General features: G+C 42.3%; 1 protein-coding gene across 11 annotated transcripts in view; it reads left to right on the top strand.

Moving 5' to 3' along the window:
* The window catches only part of Rbms3 (RNA binding motif single stranded interacting protein 3), a 998,257-nt gene that overhangs the window by 460,546 nt on the left and 512,105 nt on the right, over positions 1–25,606 (top strand). For 8 of the 11 annotated variants that reach the window (XM_051140215.1, XM_051140224.1, XM_051140217.1 and 5 more), the window contains one exon: positions 24,143–24,300. In XM_051140215.1, coding sequence (XP_050996172.1) covers positions 24,143–24,300 — 158 coding nt within the window. The remainder of the gene's footprint in view (positions 1–24,142; positions 24,301–25,606) is intronic. The other 3 variants (XM_051140220.1, XM_051140223.1, XM_051140221.1) reach the window with 1 other exon arrangement.

Raw genomic sequence — 25,606 nt, 5'->3', positions numbered from 1 at the left:
ACTTGTGGCATTGAGGGTTGCACACTGGGTCTTGAGCACTGAGCTTCACCTTCAGCCCATCTGGGTTATAGCTACAGTGGCAGCATTGGGAGAGCATGGCTGGGGAACCCTGGTTTGGGGCACCTCAGTTCTCTACATCTCATAAGTCCGTGAAGAGAGCCCCATGGACTCTCCTTCTAGCAGAAGACTCTGGAACTGGCATGGTGCATGTTGAACACAGTCTTCTCCACACCTGAGATGTCCCCAAAGCTTCTCTGGGAGATGAGTTCCTTACAGCTCCATAGCTAAGTTCCAGCAAGGGGTGTCTCAGAAGAATAGAGACTGCATTGTGTGAGCACTGATAGAGCATGTGTATGTGCCCTACTGTGTGCATCTGCTAGTCTTGACAAAGTTAAAGTCAGAATACATGAGTACAAAAGATGAGGGTCATTACTTGGGGACCAATATATTTGCATATCCACAGTCAAGGTCAAAAGCACCTGTAGTGAGAGCTTGCGTATATGAGTCATAGTGGCAGGCTACTTAAGTGAACTGATACTGCTTAGTTTTTATTTTATTTTAATTTTTTTCATTTCTCTGAGCATAGTGAACAGCCTGGGAAGATTGCATGACTGAGGAACAATTCAGAGTTTTCAGAATTTGGTGAACAGCAAGAGTGTTCACCTAGCTGCCAGTATAGACCACATAGGTTTCAGTTGCTACTGTATCTTGATTTTATTTACTTTCTTTATTTATATTATTATTCATAGCAGTAGCAAAATCACAGTTATGAAGTAGAAACAAAAATAAGTTTATGGTTGGGGTCACCACAGCCTAAAGAACTGTATTGAAAAGTCACAGCATTAGGAAGGTTGAGAACTGCTGTGTTAGAATCTGGCAGTTCCCCACACCTTAAAGTCCAAAGCTCCAACCATGAGACAAGAGAGAAGTCAGCGTTTTCAGTCCCAAGGTGTGGAGTTATGTGAATACTGGTTAGGAAGTGACTCACTAATAAATAGCAAGCCTGCAGCATTATCTCTTTACTAGGATGGAAATACTCAGACCACAGGCTGTGCTAAACTATTTTAGCCTGTAACCCTGGAGAAAACAATAGGTGCCACCAGACAACTGTGAGGCTCCCAGCTGCTGCCCATGCCAGAGTAGGAGCCAAGGGCAGCAGGCATCTCTATAAAGGAGTATCTTACATATGGCTTGACTTGGTGTTCCTGGAGCCCTTGACACACACCTATGCCACTGACTGCCAATATGCAAATTGCTTAAAAACTCCATTAGGCTGGTCTAGGCCAGAGAAGCCCATCTGTTGGGTCTCTGACACTTTCCCTCATGGATTCTCGGGTGGGAATACGTCCTCGAGATGCCCAGATGGACGAGTGTGTGCTTATGTCTGGTCCTACTTACCTTTGGGGATTTTCACTTCTGCTCTCTTTTACTGACTTTAATAATTTGATGTCTTTTTTCTCCTCTCAAATAATAAAAATGTAAGATTAAATTTGGAATAGATCATATAATTTTTTTGATAGAAGGAAGCATTGTTTTTAGATGCAAAAAATAGACTAGGAAAAGCCTTCTGTTGGAAAAATTATCATGTTCATGTAGAGTTTTCTGTCCAGTGTGTGAGACTGGAGAGGACAGGGGAAGATAATGGCAGACTAATTGGTGCTTATTTGCTGATATTGATGGTGTTTGAAAACTGTAGGAAACCATAGGCTATTTTAATAGTTCTGAAGGATGTCAAATAGAACGACTTCATTATGTATTTCTTCTGAGAGAGAGAATGCATGTATTTAAGACACCGGTAAAGAAAGTCTGCCCTAGTTTCCTTTCTGTTTCTGTGATAAACTTGGAAGAAAAACAGCTTATTATGGAGGGAGGTCTGGGCACCACTTAGAAGCAGTTCAACCTGATAAAGACAGTCCCTCATTGACACGTCCACAGACCAACGACACACACACACACACTGATGCTGATGGCTGTCCATTACAGTCTTGGTTTAGCCAAGAGTGACTCCTTCCCACCATCACTCAGAAGGAACAAAATATTTGCCTGGTGTTTATTTTTCAGACATTCCTCCACATTTAGTAGGAAACAGTGGGAGGTGCGTATGACAATGCGTACAGTGCCAGGAGGGGAGAAGCTAAGATTGTGGAAACAGTCACGATGCTGTTTGCTTAAAAACATTTCGACTTATTTAAAGCAAGATTTAAAAATTAAATTTACTAGGTAACTGAACTTTAAAAAAAAATTATCCGTATGTGTGTGAGTTTGAGTGTATGTGTACGTGGGGAGGCGTGGGTACGTGTGTTTGAGTGTGTATGCACATCCAAGATATAGGTGTGTATGAAAGTCAAAGGACAGCTGTTACAGAATCATTTCTCTTCTTACCCCCTGTTTTGAGGCAGGGTCCCTCTTGCCATGCTTTATATGCTGGGCTGGCTGGCCTGCAAACATCTGGGTGATTGTACCATCTCCCCACCGCCCCCCCCATCCCCCTGCAGGAATGATGGAACTGTGTGAATTTTGAGGGTCAAACTCAGGTAATCAGGCTCGCATAACAGGTGCTTGCTTCATGCAGAAGCAGGTTTTTGTTTAAAAGGACATTTAAAGGAGGCAGCAGACCCCCTCATTGTAAACACCTTTATTAGGGTGCTTAACTACTACTGTTGGCATTGATTGTGCTCAGTGGTGTTGTTTGGACATTGATATTATTATGTCTTTCTCCATGTGGAAGAAAGACTTAGTGTAGTAAAGTCGGGAGGCCTAGCATTGTTCAGTGTAATAAGCAGACAGGCCTCCGCTAATATGTCTTACCCAAGTCTCTCTACCTCTGCGTTTTTTTGTAAGAGTCACATTCGCAATGTAGTAAAATTCAACACATGCAGCCCACCAATTTTCCAGTTCTTGCAGACATGAATAATTGGCCTCGCTTAAAATAAATCTGCGAATCCTTTCTCATCAGTAATGAGCAGATGCGTTTCTACAGCCAGGTAGCTCGGTGCCATGGTTCTTTCTGTCTGTAAGCTGCATAGTAACAGGAGCCAGACTCAGAGGGAAGAAGACTGAGAGAGGCGTGGGCGGGGGCCCAGGCTCTGCCACTCTCCCTCTCCCTCTCCCTCTCTCTCTCCCTCTCCCTCTCCCTCCTGACCTTAGGCCCTGGAAACACCCCAGGCAAGTGGCCCTGCTCCCTGACTCTCCATCTTTTAACAACCACACAACGGAGCATCCACTTGTTATTTTATTAGGCTGGAAGCTAAGGATGTACTTGCTTAGAGGGCTTCCTCCTGCAGGCACGGAGCCAACTGTGTAAAGTTGGGAACTCCCTTTCCTGTGTCAAAGTTGGTTCTTGGATAAGAGCCCTTACTCTCCCTCCTTTTCTTGCACTTGATCTTTCTGCTTATCACGCTCTTCCTGTCTCGTCTGCTCTTGCTAGGGCGGGCATGCAGATGTATCTGTGTCCCCACTTCCCTTTGCCCCTTTATGCGTGTTTGTCCTTTGCTGGTTGGTTTGTGTATCCACAACTGGCCTAAGAGTCAGTGTATAGGGGAAAGGTCACTCCAACCCCCCCCCGAAAGCCTCGATTTCCTGAGTGCTGGGGTTGCAGGTGCTCCCCACCACAACTGGCTAATGCAATGTCTGGGATGGAGCGCAGGGTTTTGTGTGTGCAGGCAGGCACTCTACCAGTTGGGTCACTTCCCTTTGTGGTTGTAGTTATGCATAGTAAAAACTGAGGAATCTTTAACAGTCTCAGGAGGAGGTATGGTTGGCAGTTACCCGGGTGCCTTTCTAATCACCGCTACTTTGAGGCAGGGGTCTCTCATGTTGTTTCTAGTCAGCTGTACATGCAGGCTACCTGGCCTTCAAGGACAGCCTGTTGCAGATTCTGTGTCTGTGCTCGTGCCTGCTCATTGGCGATAAAGAGAATTTTGCGGTACAAAACTAAAATCACATTGGATTGTGAGTAAAAAGAGATACTCGGAGAACAGGTTTACTGCCGTACCTTACGTAGGGGGAAGCATACCCTTCCCATTAGGTATGCTCCCTAGTAAGAGCCAGGGAGATGGCTTGGAGGGCGAAGGCTCTGGTTTCTAAACTAGATTGAGAACCTATGTTCAATTCCTTAGATCCATGTGATAGCAGGAGAAAAACCGACTCCTCAAAACCTCCCTGTGACACACACATGCAATATTTTCATGCCTATCCCTCTATAGATAAAAATAGATGTTGGAAGTCTATTAAGTTCTAAGACCAATCCAAAGACCACCTATTTTCCCAGTACAACACACCCCACTTTCTTTCAATTGGGTACTTTCATCCCATAACGATAACCACCAAGGACTTTCTGTGGGAAAAAAAATGAGTTATGTCCCCAAACAAAGGCACATTATTCTCCACCAAATAATTTAATTACTGAGAAATGCTTTTTGGCGAAGCACAGTCGCCAGCATCTTCCATCTTCCTGCTATTTATCCACGCTCTCTGCATTACCTCATTCATTAGTCCTGACAAGGGCCTGTATTTGTAACATTGCCTGACAGATGTGTTACATGCTTCAGTCTGAAAATATTCCTCTCTGAGCTGTGTGCTGCATACTTGGGAGATGATGGTAAATCAGCCTTGGCAATACAGCGCCGTCATCGTGCCAAATAACTCAGGGGGGAAAATGATAAGGGTATAAAGAGATCAATAAGGCAAGCGGATCTGTGCCTTCAAAAGTGAGGGAAAATATGAGAGTGTCTGCTCATCAAGCTTTGGAGCGTGAATAAAGCAGGTGGATGCCGTGCTTCAGACTCTCTTGTACCACAGCACAGCAAACCATTATCCCCGGAGGGGTAAATGTCCCTTACATTTTGGTAATTCCTTTGGATTTTTGTGAAACGCAGACACAAGATCTCCTAGCACATTGGTCAGTGTGCTGTTGCTCCTCCTTCCCTTCTGATAGGATCAAACGAGGATGTGGCCGGCGAATTTACAAAGGACAGTGCTTATACCATTTTGATGTGAGTGGTCACCCCGACGAGTTCTCCCTGCGTAATGAAGATTTGTGTGACTCTTGCCTCTTTGTAAATATGAATTAGGCAAATACATTTCTGCCCTTTGAGATTCTATAATTCAACAGGGCCCTCATAAATGTCCAGTCATGTTGGATTCTCAGATGGGAAACGAGCAAACCGTAGATGCCGGCAATTTGGGAATTAAATCCTTCAGTGAGTAATAGATACTTTGACGTGCGTCAGGAAGCAATACGAGGCAACACTTTCTATCCTTCAGCCAAAAGCATCACATTATTGTAAATTTGCAATAATAAACGGAATAGCTTGCAGATTCAAGGCAGTAAATTTTACGGCCGCTCAGAAATAGAAATTTATTTTTTGTGTGCTGATGTTCAAAGAGACTGAGAAAATGGTTCTGAGTCCCCAACGTCAGTCTAAGGAAGCTGAGCCTGAGGAGTATGAGGAATATCTCAGCGACTTATTTTTAAGGTAGGGTGCAGCGTGTGAAAGGGAACTTTTGCTTTAAGTAGACGCAGCTTACAGCTGTATGAGTGATAGACTATAGCCCCTGGGACTGGGGGACAGGAAGTGGCGTGAAGAGCATCAGCCTGTACAAGAAGCAGTTCAGACAGATGATAGATGCATCCGGAAGTGAGAAGGGAAGCGTCTGCAGGGACTGGCATCTGGAGGAGACACATGCACGGACTGAAAAGGCAGATGTATCCAGATGTCAAGTCACCGGTGCACAGTCGGGCAGTGGAAATAAGTGGCGAACTTCAAGTTGACCTGTGAATTTAAGTTGAACTTAAGATTTGGTATTAAAAAAGAAACGACCCAACTAGTGACGTAGGAGAACACTTAATGTTTCCCGTGGGTGTGCCGAGCATCAGGAATTGTCCAGGGAAAGGACATCTGGACCGTGGTCTGAAGGACAGTAGGAAGAGCAAGCAGGCTAGTCTGGGGAAAAGCCATTCAGCCTTTTGCTCAATGGGTAGAGACAGAAGGTGCAAACATGGGGGAAGGAGTCAGAGGAGGCTGTGGGAGCTGACCAAATCTATGTTAGGGCCTCCCTTGTCTCTAGGTCCTTCCAGCACCATACAGCTAGGCCTGTGTCATCATTTTTTTTTTTTTTTTATATTATTCTCTGGACAACATAGCCAGTTGTAATCCACACTGTATACAGTGGAGGATTCTCAAGAGCCACCTTGTTCCATTAACTGGCAGCATGTTCATATGTTCATTCATGCGTGCGTGTGTAGGTTTCTGTGTGTGCATCTCTGTGTGTGTACACATTTTTTTTAAAGGAGATATTTGTATTGCAACTGGTTCAAGCTTGTTTTTTCTGCCTCAGCTTCTCGTGTGTATGTATACCTTTTGGTGGTGAGTATGTTGAAAGGTCATCCATCTTGCTTTTGAGACAGGGTTTTGAACTTGCCGGGGATTTGTCACATTGGGTAGGCTGGCAGGCCAGTGACTCTGGAGATCTGTAGTCCGTGTACCTCTTGAACCCTGGAGTTATAGGTGTATGTTACTACGTTCAGCTTTTTACATGGGTTTCTGGTCATTGATCTCAGGTCTTCGTATCTCCATGGCAAGTGCTGCATTCCAAATGAGCTGCCTCTCTGCCCAGTTCCTCTATGTTGTCAATAACGAATAATCTATACTAGCCATTTTTGATAAGCTATGGAGGTGTCAGTTGGAAACTAGGACCAATGTCTTAGCTACGCACAAGCAGTCCTTCTTATTTCACTTGCCAACATGTCTGTCTGTCTTTGATTTGCCTGTTAGACCTAAGCAGGTCAAAGGAAGGAAGCACACTGGATGATACAATTATCTGTATCCTAATCATGAGGGGAAAAAGTTACAATCATACTTTTTTTTTTTTTTGCCATGGCCTGTCTCACCACACAAGATTGGAGATAGGTCAGAATTGAAGACCTTCCTCTGGGGAATGTTTTTCAGAAATGGCTGCTGCCACAGTTTCCAAGTTTGACACAACACAAAGTGGACCGCTCTGTGGAACACTGGGTGTGTGTAGTTTGGGGCTACAGAGATGGTTTCTCCTCCATTTCTCTGCACATACCATTTGTTTCCGCCACCCTCGGGTACATATATAATTTTGTTTAAACTTAGACAGGTAATTATACTAAAATAAAAAGTCGAAGCCATTGTTTATTCACAAAATATCCATTTGGAAGAACAACTTTTAAAGCTCTAATTATTTTTAGTGTTAGAAGCTTCAAGGCTAGCATTGCTAGTGTTTTGAATATAAGAACTTATAGGCGAGGGCATGGAACATTAGCTGGTATGTTATTTAACCTGTGAACCTTCTGGAAATAAAATCTATTTTATTTTAATGAGTAATTTAACAATCTATAGATATCACACCATAACCTATATATTTTAACAGTAATGTACCATATGAAAATTTATTTACATTTATTTTAAGGCATTTCTAGTAGTTTCTTGTTATTCATTCACTTCAGGAATATTAAAGTCAGTAGCTAAAATAAAGTTGAATGATCCTAAGGTCTCATTTATTAGGACATCTATTGACTTGTAATCAAGAAGATAATTGAGTGGTATCTATATTAACTACTGTTCCGTTGCTATGATAAAACACCATGACCAAGGTAACTTATAGAAGAAAGTATTTAATCAGCTTATGGTTTGAGTGGGCTAGAGTTCATGGTGGCAGGACAAAGGCATGGTGTCAGGGACGGCTAAAAGCTCACATCTCAGTCTGCAACCAGGTCATGGACAGAAGAGTACTGGGGGGTGGGCGGTGGCAGAAGGCTTTGAAGCTTCAGAGCCTCTACCGCCGACACACCTCCACCGACAAAGTCACACCTCCTAATCCTTCCCAAACAGTTCAATCAACTTGGGAAACAAGTATTTAAACATATGATGGGGGGGCTGATGGGGGAAGGCCATTCTCATTCAAACCATCCCAGGAGTCAACGCAAAACTGTTAGAGGATTGTTTTATGACCTTTGGGGAAGGTGATTGATTGCATAGTCCATGAGTGTGAACTTTGTACACGATAATATCATTTTTACAGTGTCAGAAGACTGGACATGCCTGACAGAGAGTTTCAGTTTGGAAAGTATCTGTGTGAGCTTTGTGCCTTGAGTTGTAAAGACTTTACAGCCAGTATATTTACAACTTTCCTCACTGCTATGACAAAATACCTGCCGGAGGCAACTTAGGGGAAAACAGTGTCTGTTGTAGCTTACAGTTTGTGGGTACAGCTCACTGTGGCAGAGAAGGGTTGGCAGCGGGAGTGTGAAGTGATTCATCACACTGCATACATAGTCAGGAAACACACACACACACACACACACACACACACACACACAGAGAGAGAGAGAGAGAGAGAGAGAGAGAGAGAGAGATGCTGTGTTTATTTTCTTCATGTATTCAGTCAAGGACCCCAAGCGTGGTGCTATGTATGATATGTGTCTTATCTCTTCAGTTAAGTCTGTGTGGAAACTCCCTTATAGACACACCCAAAATGTGTTTTTATAGAGATTCTAAACACAGTTCACAGTAAAGGTTAAATATCACACTGGGGAATCTGAGAGTTGAGCTAGATAAAAGGCAGGGCTTTTAAAAGCATATTCATGCTCCTGACAATGATGGGCACCACAGAAGTGCTTTAGGATTGTCATCACAGCCACAGCACACTGAGAGTCCAGTTACTTTTATGTCACTATGATAAAATGCACTGACAAGAAGGAAGCTAGAAAAGGAAGGGCTTAGGTTGGCTCACAGTTCCAAGGGGCCACGGTCAATGGTGAGGAAGGATTGGCATGGCTCTGTCCTGGTAGCCAGGTGATAGCATTTCATCTGTATACAGGAAGGAGAGGGACACACACACACACACACACACACACACACACACACACACACACACACATTTAAACACAAGATCTTATTAAAGGCGAGGGTGGAGGGCATTCATATTTGAGTGACAACAGGGTTTAATGCGCCATCATTCACATGAAATGTTTAACAATATTGTGTTAAGCTGTTGTGCCCACAGTTACAGATGGGGAGACTAGGTGGGGCGTGGGGGTGGAATGGGGTGGAGAAAAAAGCAATAAGTTGTAAGAACAAGATACAGGCCTGGAGGATGGAATGCTCATAACCTGTGTTTGTTGTCGCCTAGCGATGGCAGTGGCCGACCCATTCCATAAGTCTTAGGAAATAAGCCAATCAAGTGCAAATTCTTGTTGTTTGCCAATCTTAGAAATGTCAGTCACTTTGATACATAAAAAGACTAATTTGGAAAGCAAAAAGTAAAACCATTTTACTATTGGCTGTTGTTTGTTCTCCAAGTCAAAAGATCACAACCAGCACAAAGAAAAGGCTTGCTGGAAATTGAGTTTGTCTGCATTATTCTGAGAGACTTTCTGAAGTTCAGGATGTGTTGACCTATAATACATGGGAAAATGAGTATTCTTAGTTTATAAATATGAGAAAAAAATTGAATGTGTCACTATTTGATAAGTATCTGTTTATATAAAATGATAATAAATTTGGTAGTAAGATTAAATGTCCGATAGATATTTTATAGTCTTACTTCCCAACTGTAATAAATGTTAAAAATGCTATTTTTTCAAACTGATCTAGTCAAGCACTTCTTTCATTTATTTCATATGTATTTATTTATTTATTTACTTAGTCATTCAGTTATTTATAGGCAGGGTCTCATGTATGCCCAGGTAACTTCAAACTTGCTGTGCAGAAGACCTTAGACTTCCTCTCACTCCCAAGTGCTGGGATTAGAGGTGTGCACTAAGGCCTTTGGTTTTATCTGGCTGTGAGCTGTGTATCAAGCATACAGCTTCAATGTTACAATGCAGTAATTCTCCTAACTTTGATTAGTACTGGGATTGAACCCAGGGCTTCCAGTGTGCTTAGGTAAGCACTTGACCAGTGAGCTATATCCTTACCTCTCTCTTTTATTTTATTTTATTTTTAGATAGTCTCACTAAGTTAGCCATGCTAACTTGAAACTCATTCTCTCACTTATGTGACCTTGAACTTGTGACCTTCATGACTCATTAGCTGGTGTCACAAGCCTGTACAAACCAGGCCCTGCTTATTGTCATATTTTTTATTTGTTTTCTAATATTGTCCCCTGTATGAAATTTTGTTGTGTTTTATAGTCCAAATTTCTTAGATTTAGGACTTTAAAAGCTTAGTTTTTCTTCACATTTAATTTTGTTACATCATTAAAATATTAATAAATAAGCTAATAAAACAACGGAACTATTTTATGCTGCAGAATTCTGGTTGTTGTTTATGGATCTGCAGACTTTCTCTGTTAGCTCATTGTAAGGAGTTCTCCTTTTGGGCTTTGGTTCTAGAAGGAAGAAGCCTAAAAGGCTGGCATTCTGTGTGTGTGGTGGGAAGCAGTGAGCCTTTTGGTGGGGGGGTGTTCCTATAAAGTGCTTGCTGTAGAATGGTCTAGATAAAGAGCTCATCTGCCAAAGAGACAGGCATTAATTCTGTACTGATAGTTTATGCCAATAATCTTCCCCTTTCCATTCCCTTCCCCCCACTTCCCTCTCCCTATTCCTCTTCTTTCTTTAATTTACCAAACCGAATTGCTTTTATAACTCATTAGTAATCAGTAACGAGATCAACAATATGAGATGTAAAAGTAGCGTTCATTCATCTAATGTAAATGTTTCTGAGACCTACTGCCTCTGTGTGCTAACCTAGGCCTAGTCCTGGAAGCTTCTAGCCCCCGTACAATCTAATCTAAGCCTAGAATATCTTCATCCTCTGAGATTTACTGCTAAATAAGCTCACCTTTTGTAGCTCTTTCTGAACTCTGGCTGGGTGGTTCAACTCAGCTGTTCTTGCTCAAACTTCTCTCCCAGCTGACTGATTCAATCTGGCTTCTCTCAGCTTCTGACTGAATTGCTCTGCTTGGCCTCAAACTAACTCTAGCAATCCATTCTAATCTTCTGGCTCCTTCTCATTCTCTGGCTCATTCTGTCTTTATCTGTGTCTAATTGTTCTATCTTCAACCTGTCTTTGTAAAACTCTCCTGTTAAACTGCTTCCTCTCTTCTCTTTCCCTGAGCTGCTCTTAAATCACCTCTCTTTCCTTTCTATTCTCCCAAGAGCTGGGCATATATTATTCTGTCAAATCTTTCTCTGATTCATCACTTTGTCCGCCCCTCAAGTAGACATCACTTTCAAACATGGGTGCATCCTTTTAAAAAGTAACTTTACCTCCATTGTTTGGTAATAAAGGTGTGTACTAAGGGTGTGGTCCACATTCCAGCCAGATCACACAGACCGTTGAGATCTTTTTAATGTGATCAGAGCAGCCATGTTGCAGATTAAAATTTTCCGACAATGAGATTTTTAATATGAAAATTAGTAGACTGGGTGGAGTAATGGCTCCCTGTTTTTGTAGTTTTGATGTTCTTAACCGAAGGGGGAAATATTGAAAGAGTTAATTTAGTAGTAATAAAGTGTTTCCTTAGCTTGTCTATGTCAACTACATTTACTGGTGTCCCTTCTCCATATGTAGGAGGGCATACACAGCACTGCTAGGGTTAATGGCTGGCATCATTGCCACTTATAATGTCATGGAGATGATGAATGTATTAGACTGTAAAACATAGGATGGGATCTTAAAGCACATTGGTTTAACATTATTTAAAAGAATTTCTAAATATTTAAAATTTTAAACAAATTTCCTTACTATTTTATTGAGAGAGAGAGAGAGAGAGAGAGAGAGAGAGAGAGAGAGAGAGAGAGAGAAAGGAAGAAAAGAAAGAAAGAAAGAAAGAAAGAAAGAAAGAAAGAAAGAAAGAACAGGTAACTGTAGGGGACAAAAACCTCCTGGGTACCATGGAGCTTGAGTTAAAGACAACTTAAAACTACCCAGTGAGTGCTAAGAACTGTTCTTGGGTCCTCTGCAAGATCTGTATGTTCTTAACACCAAGTTGTCTGTCTGGTCCCTGCTGTTTGAGACTTTTAAATCAAGATGAAAAATAGTTGTTGGATACAAACAAATTAAATAATTTGTATTCTTCCTATAATTTGAATTTAATTCCTGGCATCTACTCTGGCCAGGAGTCATGTCAGTTGAAGGATGCTTTATATGCCATTCTTAAGACCCACTCACAAAGTGTTCCTTGGAGAAATAGCAGAGGCTCCATTTAGAGGTGTGGCTACTGATGCTGTTAGTGCTTATGTAGCTCACACTGTAATGTGCACAGCCATGCCTCATTTTCCCATGACAACAGCCACAGTTGGCATTAGAGTCATAAGATGTTGCAGAAGAGTGGTAGGCCTTTGGTGCTATTCTCAACACACAGACACGGCGCTTCCAACTCATGCCATAGCACCACAAATATTGAAGTGTGTGCTAATTGTATTAGTTTTCTCTTGAAGAAATCAGGAGTTGATCAGCTGAAAGGAAAGATCTGGGCAAAGACTAGGTGACATTAGAGTTTGAAGCCTTGGCAATGCTTATAAGAGACTGCCAAGGGAATTTAACAACAGCTACATTTCTCTAGCTTATAAATGTTTTGATGAAATTTCCTGAGTGGTCCTTGAACTACATAATAACTAGTTTACTTATATTTTTCAAGTACCATGAATTTTAAAATGTCATTTAATATCTAAATCTCTAAACAGAATTCAATGACTGTCAATGATGCCTATTTGTCAACAGAAAAGAATACCGTGCAATTATGCAATCTGCCAAGGTTTTAAAAACTAATATGTAAGCAAAACTGACTCTCATCCTAACATAATTATGATTAAAAAAATAACTGAGTAGTGATTTGTGAATACCTTGAAACTAATTAGCCATTCCATGAGATATGATTGTTTTATTACTGCTCCATTACCACATTCTGGTTCTTGATCAAAATGGAAAAGGCAGGTTATGATGGCTTAATTCCAAGAAAAACAGTTCCAAGGTTTAAAAATGAACTAGCTCTTCAGCACCCACTTCAAGGTAAATGATTCCTTCTAAAAACCAGAGAGAGAGTCATGTTTAAGGATCTGCCCCATGAGGGTGACATGGCTAATAAAATTATATATATACATATATATATATATATATACACATACATAATTTTAAAATAGTTTACAGTAATTTTGTATTATCACAATATATAAAATATAATTAGATAAAACAAATAAATACAATCATGCAATTTCCCTATATAAATAAATAATCGAGTGTTGGCCTGTAGCTGGTGCTATGTTCAGCATTCTAAATTTTCTATATATTTGTGGTTTACAATCTTCTGAAAAAATGGAGTGAATACACTTCCTCTTCTTCTCATGGCTCGAGGTTGGAGTGCCCCATTTGTGGTGAGGCCAGTAGAGACACAACTGGCTCCCTAGAGTTCTTTTTTTTTATTAATTCATTCAGATTACAATTCAATTGTTATCCCATCACTTGTATCCTCCTGTTCCTCCCTCCCTCCCTCTGACTTTCATCCTATTCCCCTCCTCTAGGTCTATGACCGAGGGGGACCTCCTCCCTGACTATATGGTCATAGGCTATCAAGTCTCATCTTGGTAGCCTGCTTATTCTTTCTTTGAGTGCCATCAGGCCTCCCTCACCAATAGGAGGTGATAAAATATGGGGCACCAGAGTTCATGTCAGAGTCAGTCCCCGCTCTCCACATAACTGTGGAGAATATCCTGTCCATTGGCTAGATCAGAGAAGGGGTTCAATGTTTATTACTTGCACTGTCCTTGGTTAGTGCGATAGTTTGAGCAGGTGCCTCTGGGCCCTGATCTACCATTAAGATGTTCTTCTTGTAGGTTTCTAAGATCATCTGGATCCTTCTATTTTCCCATCTCCTATATTTGTCATATCTAGAGGCCCAGTAGGATGTCTTCACATCTATCCCAATCTCCTGGTAAGTGAAGACTTTCATAGGACATGCCTTTTGGGCTAATGCCCAATTATAAGTGAGTATATACCATGCGAGTCTTTCTGCTTCTGGGTTAACTCACTCAATAGGATCATTTCTAGTTCCATCCATTTGTCCACAAATTTTGGAATGTCCTTGTTTTTAATTGGTGAGTAGTATTCCATGGTATAAATGTACCAGAGTTTCTTTATTCATTCTACAACTGAGGGAAATTTAGGCTGTTTTCAGGTTCTGGCTATTATGAATAAGACTGCAATGAACATGGTTGAGCATATGTCCTTGTTGTGTGGAGGAGCATCTTCTGGGTATATTCCAAGGAGTGGAATAGCTGGGTCTTGAGGAAGTCCTATTCCCAGTTTTGTGATTTTCAAATTGGTTGTACTAGTTTGCATTTCCATCAACACTGAAAGAGTGTTCCTCTTTCTCCACATCCTCGCCAGCATGTGGTGTCACTTGAGTTTTTTATCTTAGCCATTCTGATGGGTGTGAGATGGAATCTCAGAGTTGGTTTGATTTCTATTTCTCTGATGACTAAAGACATTGAACATTTCTTTAAGTGTTTCTCAGCCATTCGATATTCCTCTATTGAGAATTCTCTGTTTAGGATTTCTCAACTGGGTTATTGGGTTTGGTGGTGCTTAATTTCTTGAGTTCTTTATATATTTTGGATATTAGACCTTTGTCAGATGTAGGGTTGGTGAAGATCTTTTCCCAGTCTGTAGGCTGTCACTTTGTTCTGCTGATAATGTCTCCTGCCTTACAGAAGCTTCTCAGCCTCATGAGGTCCCATTTATTAATTGTTGACCTTAAGGCCTGGGCTGTTGGTATTCTGTTTAGGAAGTTGTCTCCTGTAAAAATGTATTCCAGGCTCTTCCCCACTTTTTCTTCTAACCAATTTAGTGTCTCTGGTTTTATGTTGAGGTCTTTAATCCACTTGGACCTGAGTTTTGTGCATGGTGACAAATATGGACCTAATTGCATTTTTCTACATGTAGACATCCATTTAGACCAGCACCATTTGTTGAAGATGCTATCCTTTTTCCATTGAATAGATTTGGCTTCTTAGTTAAAAATCAAGTGACTATATGTGTATGGATTCATTTTTGGGTCTTCGATTTGATTCTATTGGTCAACAAGCCTATGGCTGTACCAGTACTATGCCGTTTTAATTACTATTGATTTATAGTACAGCTTGAGATCAGGTATGGAGATTTCTTCTGAGGATCTTTTATTGTATAGGATTGTTTTAGCTATTCTGTGGTTTTTGTTATTCCATATGAAGTTGAGAATTGATCTTTCAATGTCTTTAAAAAATTGTGTAAGTATTTTGATAGGGATTGCATTGAATCTGTAAATTGCACTTGGTAAGATGGCCATTTTTACTATGTTAATTCTCCCAATTCTCAAACAACGGAGATCCTTCCATCTTCCGATGTCATCTTCAGTTTCTTTCTTCAGAGATTTAAAGTTCTTGTCAAACAAGTCGTTCACTTGCTTGGTTAGAGTTACTCCTAAATATTTTATATTGCTTGTGGCTATCATAAGGGTATAATTTTCCTAATTTCTTCCTCTGCATGGTTGTCATTTGTATATAGGAAAGTGTAACTTTTTTGAGTTAATTTTGTATCCAGTTAATTTGCTGAAAGTGTTTATCAGCTGTAGGAGTTCTCTGGTGGAATTTTGGGGGTCACTTATGTACACTATCATATCATCTGCAAATAGGGATAATTTGATTTCCTCCTTTCCCATTTGAATCCTCTTGATCTTCTTTTGTTGTCTTATTGCTCTGGCTAGAACGTCAAGAACTATATTGAAGAGATGTGGAGAGAGTGGGCAGCCTTGCCTGGTTCGTGATTTTAGAGGAATTTCCTTGAGTATCTCTCCATTTAATTTGATGTTGGCTATTGGCTTGCTGTATATAGCCTTTATTATGTTTAGGTATGTGCCTTGTATTCCTGATCTCTCTGAAACTTTAAACATGAATGGGTGTTGGATTTTGTCAAATGCTTTTTTTGCATCTAAGGAGATGATCATGTGATTTTTCCTTTCAGTTTATTTATATGGTGGATTACATTGATGGATTTCCGTATGCTAAACCATCCCTGCATGCCTAGAATGAAGCCTACCTGGTCACGGTGAATGATATCTTTCATACGTTCTTGTATTTGTTTCACGAGCATTATATTGAGTATTTTTGCATCAATGTTCATAAGAGAAATTGGTCCCAATGCTTGTGTGGGCTGGCTAAATAATGTACAATTTAAGACAGGAATGTGGTCTGCATTCATTTTTGGAACATAGAAGAGCTGGGGTGTGTCAGTCCCATGGGAGACCTTATCCAGGGCTTTACCCTTGAGTGAATAAAAGACTACAAATTCTATCATGCTGATGATGAGTAAAAACAAATTGAGTAGACCATCCTCAGAACAGACTGCAGTGTGCTGGAGTCCTTGGCTTCTCCAAACCACCAGACCTACTGCCACTGGGCTCTGCCAGCAACCAGATGCCAACAGTAGAGCTGACTGCAATTTGGCACCAGAACCCAGGGATTGCAAGCCAAGGCGAATTGCATGCAAAAAATATTTAACATTCTCTTTGCAAAAGATTTATGTTTTTAATCCAGTGGGAGAAGAATGTTTCAGACTTAGTCTGCCACAAATGAAATGTGCTTCTCTGCCGTCTTGTCTTCAGAGGGTAGAGGTGTGGGGAAAGCAGGCGTGCTTACATGTATTTACGAGTAAGAAGTTGAATTTTAGTTTGGAGTGGACTTCCTCCCCCTCCCGCAGAGTGAATTTTACTTAGACTGGGTCATTAGTATCATTATTCCACGGAGACATTGTATTGACTCTTCAAGGAACGAGCTACGTGTGGTTAATGTCCTAGTTTGCTCCTCTTATTCAGAGCACATCTGGCAATCTCAGAAGACATTTGCAATTGTAACAGCTCTGTGCAGAGGGTGATGTATCTGGCTTTGAATAAGGGGAGAGCAGGGAAGCTATTGAATTTCCAACAATGCATGGGGCAGCTGCATGCAACAAAGCAAGGTCCTCCCTACAATGTCTGTGGCAGCAGAGTTAAGGTTCCTTCCATTAAAATACATTACAACCTCTTGCTGTTAAGTAGTCTAGAAATACAGTGACATTATCTAAATGAAGGGTGTGGTTTTTTTTTTTCCTTCACTACTTCCTTGACTCTGTAGCTGGGTGGGCAACATTAAGTAGATGGAATCCATTACTTTCTGTGAAACGGGAACTCCTCACATTTTCCCCTAGTTTATGTCCAAATCACAGCGAGGGACCCTCTCTGCAACCTCACTCGCATAGCCAGACATCTTACAGGAATGTGGGAGGACCTGGGGCGGGTGCCGCAGTTTTCAAACTTGAAAAATGAGTCATGGGAACCAAACTTATTGAGTGAGTCAGTCCCCGGGGATGAGCCACCGGCCAGTTCATTTTCTCGCTGTTAAACAACTGGATCCTGACAACTGAACTCGCCTGTTTGACATCATATGAAAAACTCATACCGTGCCTGCTTCTGAGGGTGACGTCCCCTTCAGAAATTAAATGTCAAGATACCTCCATTTATGTTCTGACGGGAGGGCTGGTTCAGCTTCCGTCATCCTCTGCACCTCTGCCTACACCTCTGCATCAGAGTTCGCACCTGTCTCATCCTCCTATCTGATTTCCAGGAAGAGCCTGTGTGTTTTGGTGCATGCATCAAGAGGAACTGAGGTTTAGTCTTGCTCGTAAAGCATCTGGCATCAGGCCTTAGGATCAAATCTGGGTCCCAACTGTGTGACCTTGAAAACATCACCCATTCTTTCTCCGCTGCCTGTTTCTACCTTGGCAAACTGAGAGGAATCTTATTTATCTCACTAGGCTCATGATATGTAACATAGCAAATGCTTAGCCACTGCAGAAAACAATTACCTCTAAGTGTCTTCACTGTCATTTTAACAACAGTGTCTTCCTAAGCAGATGCCATAATTGCACTGAATCCTCTAAAGAAGAGACTGATGGCGATACTCTAGTTGGCAGTCCCAATATATGGTAGCCTGTCTTCAGTGACTCTCTTACCAGTGTCATCATGAAAAAGTACCAAAGAAAAGCCTGTGGATTTGTGTGTACACAAGACATCCCCTCTTCCCCACATTCAACTTCTACTGCTTCTAACCACACTGATTGTGCAAATCCACACCCCTGTCACACCCCAGTGATCTATGCTCAGTAACCCCAGACCGTAAGTCGTCCTCCATACCCCGAAATATGATTTATAGACTGGCTTTGCACAATATAGCAAAGTCAATTTTATCTGAAGGAAAATATTATTTTACTAACATTTAAAAAAAAACCCCTTGGCTCAGGATGATTTAGAATCTAATCAGTGATAAAATTCCAAATCCAGCAGGAGACAAAGAGTGAAAGATAAAGTGTAGCTAGCCACTTTAATCAGGCAAATGGCTGCTGCGATACATCGACACTGGGGATTATCGACTCTCTCTCTCTCTCTCTCTCTCTCTCTCTCTCTCTCTCTCTCTCTCTCTCTCTCTCTTTCTCCTCTCTCTCCTCTCCTCTCCTTCCTTCCTTCCTTCCTTCCTTCCTTTTTCTTAAGATGCTATGGTTTCATTACCTGTATTTGGCAGCCAAAGCATACCTGATTGCCCTTGCTTTTCACAAATTAATTCATTTAGGCCATGCATTTCTCAGGCATTCTGGGCCCCTTCTACAACTTGATGTTGATAAAGAAATGTTATCTTGAAAAGGGGTGGAGAAGAAGGAATTTATAATTTTTGAACACAAAAAACAATTTGCAATTCTCATGGCTATCTGAATCATGAGGCATTCCCAAAAGAAATGAAACCAGAGACTAGGAAGACCTTGTACTGAGCGCTAAGATCTGCAGATCTGCTGGCCCCACCACAGAGTAGCTCCTTTTTGGGAGGAATCTCTAGACTTTTTAACCAGGAATCTGGCGGAAAGTTTCCTTTGCTGTTACATGCTTTCCAATGACTCAGGACCCTCACACATCCTGCTCAGGAGATGGCTCTGTTGATAAAGTGCCTGTCACACAAGCACAGAGATCTGAGTTCTGATTGCCAGAACCCACAGCAAAGGTGAGTATGGTGGCCTGTGCCTGTAAGCGCAGCGCTCAGCACTAAGGGGCAGAGGCAAGCAGATGCCTGAGCGCATTGGCCAGCCAACCTACCTGAGTAGTGAGAGCTTCTGTTTCAGTAAGAGATCTGATCTCAAGGTGGAAAGCAATAAAAAAAGACACTGAACATGGACCTCTAACTTCCATGTGCAACCACACATGGTGCATGTGCACCAGCATACACATATGCCGACAACTACAGTAACAAGTACACCACCATAAACACAGACACACATGGATACACACACACACACACACACACACACACACACACACACACACAGGCGCATACACACACAGGCACACACACACATAGATGCACCCATGCACACCCACAGACACAGACACACAGATACACACATGCGCGCACACACACATGCACACACACACACATCCAGGGACAAACACATCCATGGACACAGACACACAGATATACACACATACACTTATACACACAGGAACACAGGCATACAGATACATACACACAGACACACATGCACACATGCATGCAAGCACACCCATGGACACAGACACACAGATACACACACACACACACACACAGGGACACAGGCATGCACACACACACACACACACACACACACACACACTTCCAGGGACAAATACACCCACAGACACAGACACACAGATACACACACACACACACACAGGGACACAGGCATGCACACACACACACACACACACACACACACTTCCAGGGACAAATACACCCACAGACACAGACACACAGATACACACACACACACACACACACACACACACACGCTTACACACACAGGGACACAGGCATACAGACGCAAATACACAGACACACATGCACACATGCATGCATGCACACCCACGGACAAACACACCCATGGACACAGACATACAGATACACACACAGTTACACACACACACACACAGGTACACACACACACACATCACTTGCACACATAATTTGCTCCATATCTTCATCTCCATGCATACACCTTTCCTGTCCCCTTCCCAGTGTCGGTTTGCTTTTAGCTTCATATTCCACTAAGTACCTTGGCCTTGTTGGAGGACACATTGATCATTGTAGGCTTGGTGCAATTTGCTAAATGGTGTTCTACTTATGGAAATGCCTGCAAAGAGCCCCGCGGGAACAAAGGAATTAAGTAAACACGTATCGATCATGCGACATCTGCCGCTTTGACCGCTCGGTCAGTCCAGGACTCTGTCTGGTCTCTCTTGATCTGTGGCACAGAAAGCTAGGCACATTCTTTAAGTTCCACCGTAGTTTTAAAGCTCAGGCGAGGTGGGAACTACTTTAAACAAAAATCTCACTTTAAAAGAATCCCCAGTCCGGCATGGAATTTAAGGAATCTGAGGAGAGAGGAGATGAAAGCGGTGGCAGGCAGCTTTGGAAACAGCCCAGCCCAGCTTCATTAGACAATGAAGTACTTGATAAAACCAATAATAAAATAAATGGGATCTGACTTACTGTGCGGTAGGGACCTGGACACCACCCTAGTAAGCACCAATAGTGCCTACTATGTGCAGTGCGTATACATAAAAGGTTAAGGTTTGGGGAGTGTCTAAGGGGGACATAGCTGACTTCAGTTCAGGAAGCAAGTGGACTTTTATGTTTAAAAATGCTCAAGTTTTATGCACAGATTAAATTCTATACGTCACTGGATGCAAATGCACAAAGCATAACCCTGCTTACCTTTACATAAATCATGGGGGAAGATGAAAGTCCACAGAGATATTGCTGTTCTTGCATTAGGCAGAGCCAAGAAACAGTTGTGAAAGTTTTCGTTCTGGAAGGTGATAATTCTGACCTCTGTTCCTCTGGTATTTGCTTGCTCTCTCCTCCCCAGACTTTGTTCTCCCCTTCCCTCTCTCTTCCTCACTGTTTAATTTTGATCCATCGGAGAAGTGCATTTGACAATTCTATTGCATCCTGTGGGTCCAGTGAAAAAGAGGCCTGTGTGAGGGAGCAGGAGAGGAGCGAGAGCAGATAGGCAGCTTGAAGACAAAACATAGTGCCAGATGGCACACACAGTGGTCAGGAGAGAGATCAGGGATTCGGAGAATAGGGTGGCTTGCTGTACTCTGACTGTTGGGGAGAGGCGAGAGATAAACCCACCACCAACTTCTCCAGTGGGTGTCAAGGCTAAAAAAAATGATGACTATAGTAAAACCAAGGGGCTCACGATGATGGGGAGCTGGGGAGGGGTGTGGAAAATGGCGCAGTGAGATACCCATTGAGGTCCTGAATCTTAAGAAGCATTCTCATATAGATGCTTGGAATTGTGCACCAGGGCCAATGTGAGACTTTGAGAGGTGTACGGCAGGTAGTACAACAGAACAGAGCTGAGCCCCATGAACACATCCTCCATCTCCGTAACTTCAGCATTACGGTTATGCATTTTAATTGCACGAGATGGAGCCTAAATATTGATAACCCCTTCTGTTTATCTGGCAATACAGGCTAAGTGATTCCTGCTGGTAGATTCAAGATGGAGTTAGACACTAAGTAACTAAGCCCAACACATCAGTAAGGACCAAAGTGTGATGCTAGGAAGGAAATGGCAGTGTGGTGCATAGTTTGAAATAAGAACCATCAGTAAGTGGCAATCAGGCAGGGCTAGGCAGGGCTAGGAGAGAAACGGAAGGAGTGTCCCAGTGTGATGGAGTCTGATCCAGGAAGTGATGGAAGAGGAGGAAGGGAGGAAAGTCATTTCAGGATGACTTAGCTTGACCTCAGTGGGAGTAACTGCAGTGGGATCTCATGATTCCATCTCACTCTGGTCAAGGCCAAGTTCAGCTCTACTTACAGGGCCAGCATGGCTGTCCATCTGGCCATGTTGGTTATGGTGTTTCGTTTTGTTTGGAATGAGATTAGAAAGGCATAAAGTATAGTTTGCTGTTATTTCCTCCATCATATCACCTAGTTAGCCTTGAGACTTCTTCCATGGCTCAGACATTGAGTAGTTAGATAGCATGCATATTTACTTACATTTTTATTGCTCTGATGAAATACCCAACAAATGCAGCTTAAAGAAGGGAGGGCTTACTTTTCCCACAGCATGAGGATATTGTCCATTATGGTGGAAAAGGACCTGGTACCAGGAGCCTGAGGCAGCTGGTCACATCATATCTTCAGTTAGAAGTAGAGATGAATCCGGGTGCTCAGCCCACTGTCTCCTTTGCCTTCTGTGATGGCTTCCAGTCCCCGAGATGGTCCAACTCGTATTCAAGTCGGGCTTCTCACCTCAATGAACCCAGATTAGAAACTGCCCCCAACCATACAAAATGCTTATCTCCCGGGTCAGTATAGATTCTGTGGATCTGACAATCAATATGAGCTATCAGTATTTGAATGAATTCATTTCTGTTACTGAGCCCTGTTCTAAGCTTACTGTCTGATAATTACTAACCCAACCTGACCCCCCACAACCCAATAACTAAGTCTTTAGGAGGGAACCCAGCTAATTTTTCCAGTGGAATAATTTAAAGGGTGTATTTATGTCTTATTGGTATGTATTGTATGTGCCATGCATAATTAATGTATATCAAGTGTATGCAGTGGCTAGCAGAGTCCAAAAAATGACATTGGATCCCTTGGAGTGAGCTACAGGGCAATAGTTACCCACATTGGGGGACCTGGGAACTGAGCCTGGGACACTTTTCACTGCTGACTGTTAGCCTTGAGTCTTGCTTTTGAGTGATATTCTAGATTCTAAGTGAAAAGCCTGGGGCTCTTAGAAATATCACTATCAGTGTGATATCCCGGCCACAAATATCAACATATGGACTTCATCCCTGTTTACTGGTCACTTACAGCAGCCATGCCCGCATCAGCTCGCTAAGGTCCTTAACAGACCCTGTGACCAAGGGAACCATCAATATTTGTTCCTGTTAATGAGATTGCTGTTCTTTCGAGAGGTTAAGTCACTATCTAAAGGTCACCCAGCTGATAAGACACTCAGCAAGGACCTAACCTAGGGAGTCTGTGCCATTTGAGATCTGAAGGTGCCTTGCACAAAGTAGCATGCAATAAAATAAGTGCCACATTTGCTAATTTTGAATCATATGGCCCAAGCTTCAGATATTAACTCCATTATTTTAACTTTGATGTAAAATGGTTTGACTGATTAAAATATTGGTTCTGAAATGAGGAGGAGCCTTAGCATGACTATGGGATGTCAGACAATATCTGTGGAGACTTTTAGCTCTCAAATGTAATAAATAGCTGCCATTGGAACCTGGCGGACACCGATGCACTCACCGATAAACCTCCTACTGTGAGCAGGATAGCTCCAATGCATAAATCCTCCTGTTAGAGTCCCGAGGGACCCAGGTAGAAAGTCTCTAGGGTTGGATATTTCAAGTGGGCCATGATCTTTTGAAGCAGGTCTTGATAGGTAGCAATTTTAAGAGTGGGAAAGAAACTGAGAGAGGTGCATTCATTCACTCACTTGCTCAGTCGCTCGCTCAGTCACTTGCTCACTCGTAGAGCCAGGGTGCCTAGAACGGTCCCCACATACCCAGAACTGTGCTCTCCCATAGGGCTTAGGAAAGCATCCGATAGAAATTCCTTTACAGACAAGGAGCGAACCAAAGAATGGGGAGCGAAAGATGTTTGGCTATTAGAAGCAAGCTAGAACAGGGAAGGAGGTGACATGCTACTTTCAAAGCCTAACAAGGGACATTCTGGTGAGAGGCAGAGTCAAATGCTGAGAGCATATGCCAGGGGCACCTACTAGCTTCCTTGTCTGCCATTCATGGCTGTGCTGATCCAAATGTTGGGCCAGAGAAGGGGAAAAGCTAGTGATGTTGATGTTCTTACAAGCACATGGAACATGGGAGAGAGAGAGAGAGAGAGAGAGAGAGAGAGAGAGAGAGAGAGAGAGAGAGAGAGAGAGAGAGAGAGAGAGAATATGCATGCTAGAGAGGACAAACAGCTTACATTGCCTTTAGGAAGTACTGCTGGCCTGTGAATAGGTGCTAGCTTCTGTTTGTCCAGTTAACAGTCTTTTTTCTTTCTTTCTTTCTTTCTTTTTTTTTTTTTTTCTTCTGTTTTTAGCAGTCCTATGCACCAGCTCCCCACCCCATGGCTCCTCCCAGCCCCAGCACAAACAGCAGCAGCAACAGCAGCGGGGAACAGTTGAGTAAAACAAACCTGTACATCCGAGGCCTTCCACCAGGCACCACTGACCAGGACCTCATCAAGCTATGTCAACCGTAAGTGTCCCAAGGCTCCCTGAGCCTGCTCTGATGCGCACATCACTTGTGGGGACACCCCACAGGCCATACCCACTGCTGGCTCAGTGGGGAAGCCTCTTGTGCATAGTGGGAGTTGAATTTGGAGGTTTGCTCCAGCTTTGTTCAGGGAGCGGGTTCTGGTATACGGCTGCAGAGGTGGACTTTCTTGAACAGATAGGGCGTGGGATGTGCATCGGCCTGAGAGACAAAGAGTGAGAATAGAGATGGGTTCTTAACCAATGTACCTGGGGAGAGGAGTGGTTGATGCGAGACTATGTTCATGGAAGGAGCTGCATTTTACAGAGGTGTAGATGATGCAGTTGATTGTAGGATGCTATCCTGCCTGGGCATCAAAGTTTCTGGCAATACTTGGTAAATGCAGTTCTAACCAGGACCAGCTAATCGGCCCTTTAATTCCTTGGAAGTATCTACTCCCAAGCCCGATTCAAGCTAAGAACCCACTTATGGAGTCCTACTGTATTTCTCAAGAAAGATAGTAATAATTTTCCTCCAAAAATGTTTTTTATTAATCTCTTATCTACCAGCACCTTTATGTACCAGCAACTATGTTAAGACATCATCAGTTTACCCAACAAACAAACTCAGCAGCAAATAATGAGTTTAAGAGTCATAAGCTGGAGTTCCCTCCTAATATTTTCACAATATCATCAATGTATATGTCTATGATTTGACTGTCCCAGAGCTGGGGCATCTCTAAATTCAGGGGAAGCTGTTACTCACTTGCTTCCTTTCTCTATGGTAACCCTGATGCATAAAAGTAAAGATGATATTTATTTTGTAAAGTTTCCAACCTCTAAAATATCAGAAGGGGAAACCACTGCGGGCAGGGTTTATTTGTCTTCACTATGAATTTACAAGTTTAGAGTTCATATCTAGACAACGGAGAGTGACAGGCATACACAAACAAACATATGAAAAATCCTAACCAGATAATCAGCTAACAAAACAGTAGGTAGATTTGGATACAGATGCTCCATTGCTACCGTCTGCCTCGACTTGTGCAAGATTTAAGATGGAACTGTGGAAGAACAAAATTTAATTAGAAAGCATTAGTTTTGTTTTTCTAATGTTAAAACTACCATGGTTGAGGTATATGGATATTTGTTAAGCTTTGTTTTACAAAATATACAGGGGTTGAGAATCAGAAGATAGACAGCTTGTCAGAAAAATCTGCACTGTTTTGGAAAGGAAAGTCTTTGAAAATATGAAAATTGTTGGTTTGACGATTCAGGTTGTAGATAAATATCTGTTATCTTTGATTCAT

This window comes from Acomys russatus, chromosome 32 (genome assembly GCF_903995435.1).
Source record: "Acomys russatus chromosome 32, mAcoRus1.1, whole genome shotgun sequence".
Lineage (NCBI taxonomy): Eukaryota > Metazoa > Chordata > Mammalia > Rodentia > Muridae > Acomys > Acomys russatus.
Note: the sequence above shows the minus strand (reverse complement) of the source record. Positions and strands in the feature narration are given on the sequence as shown.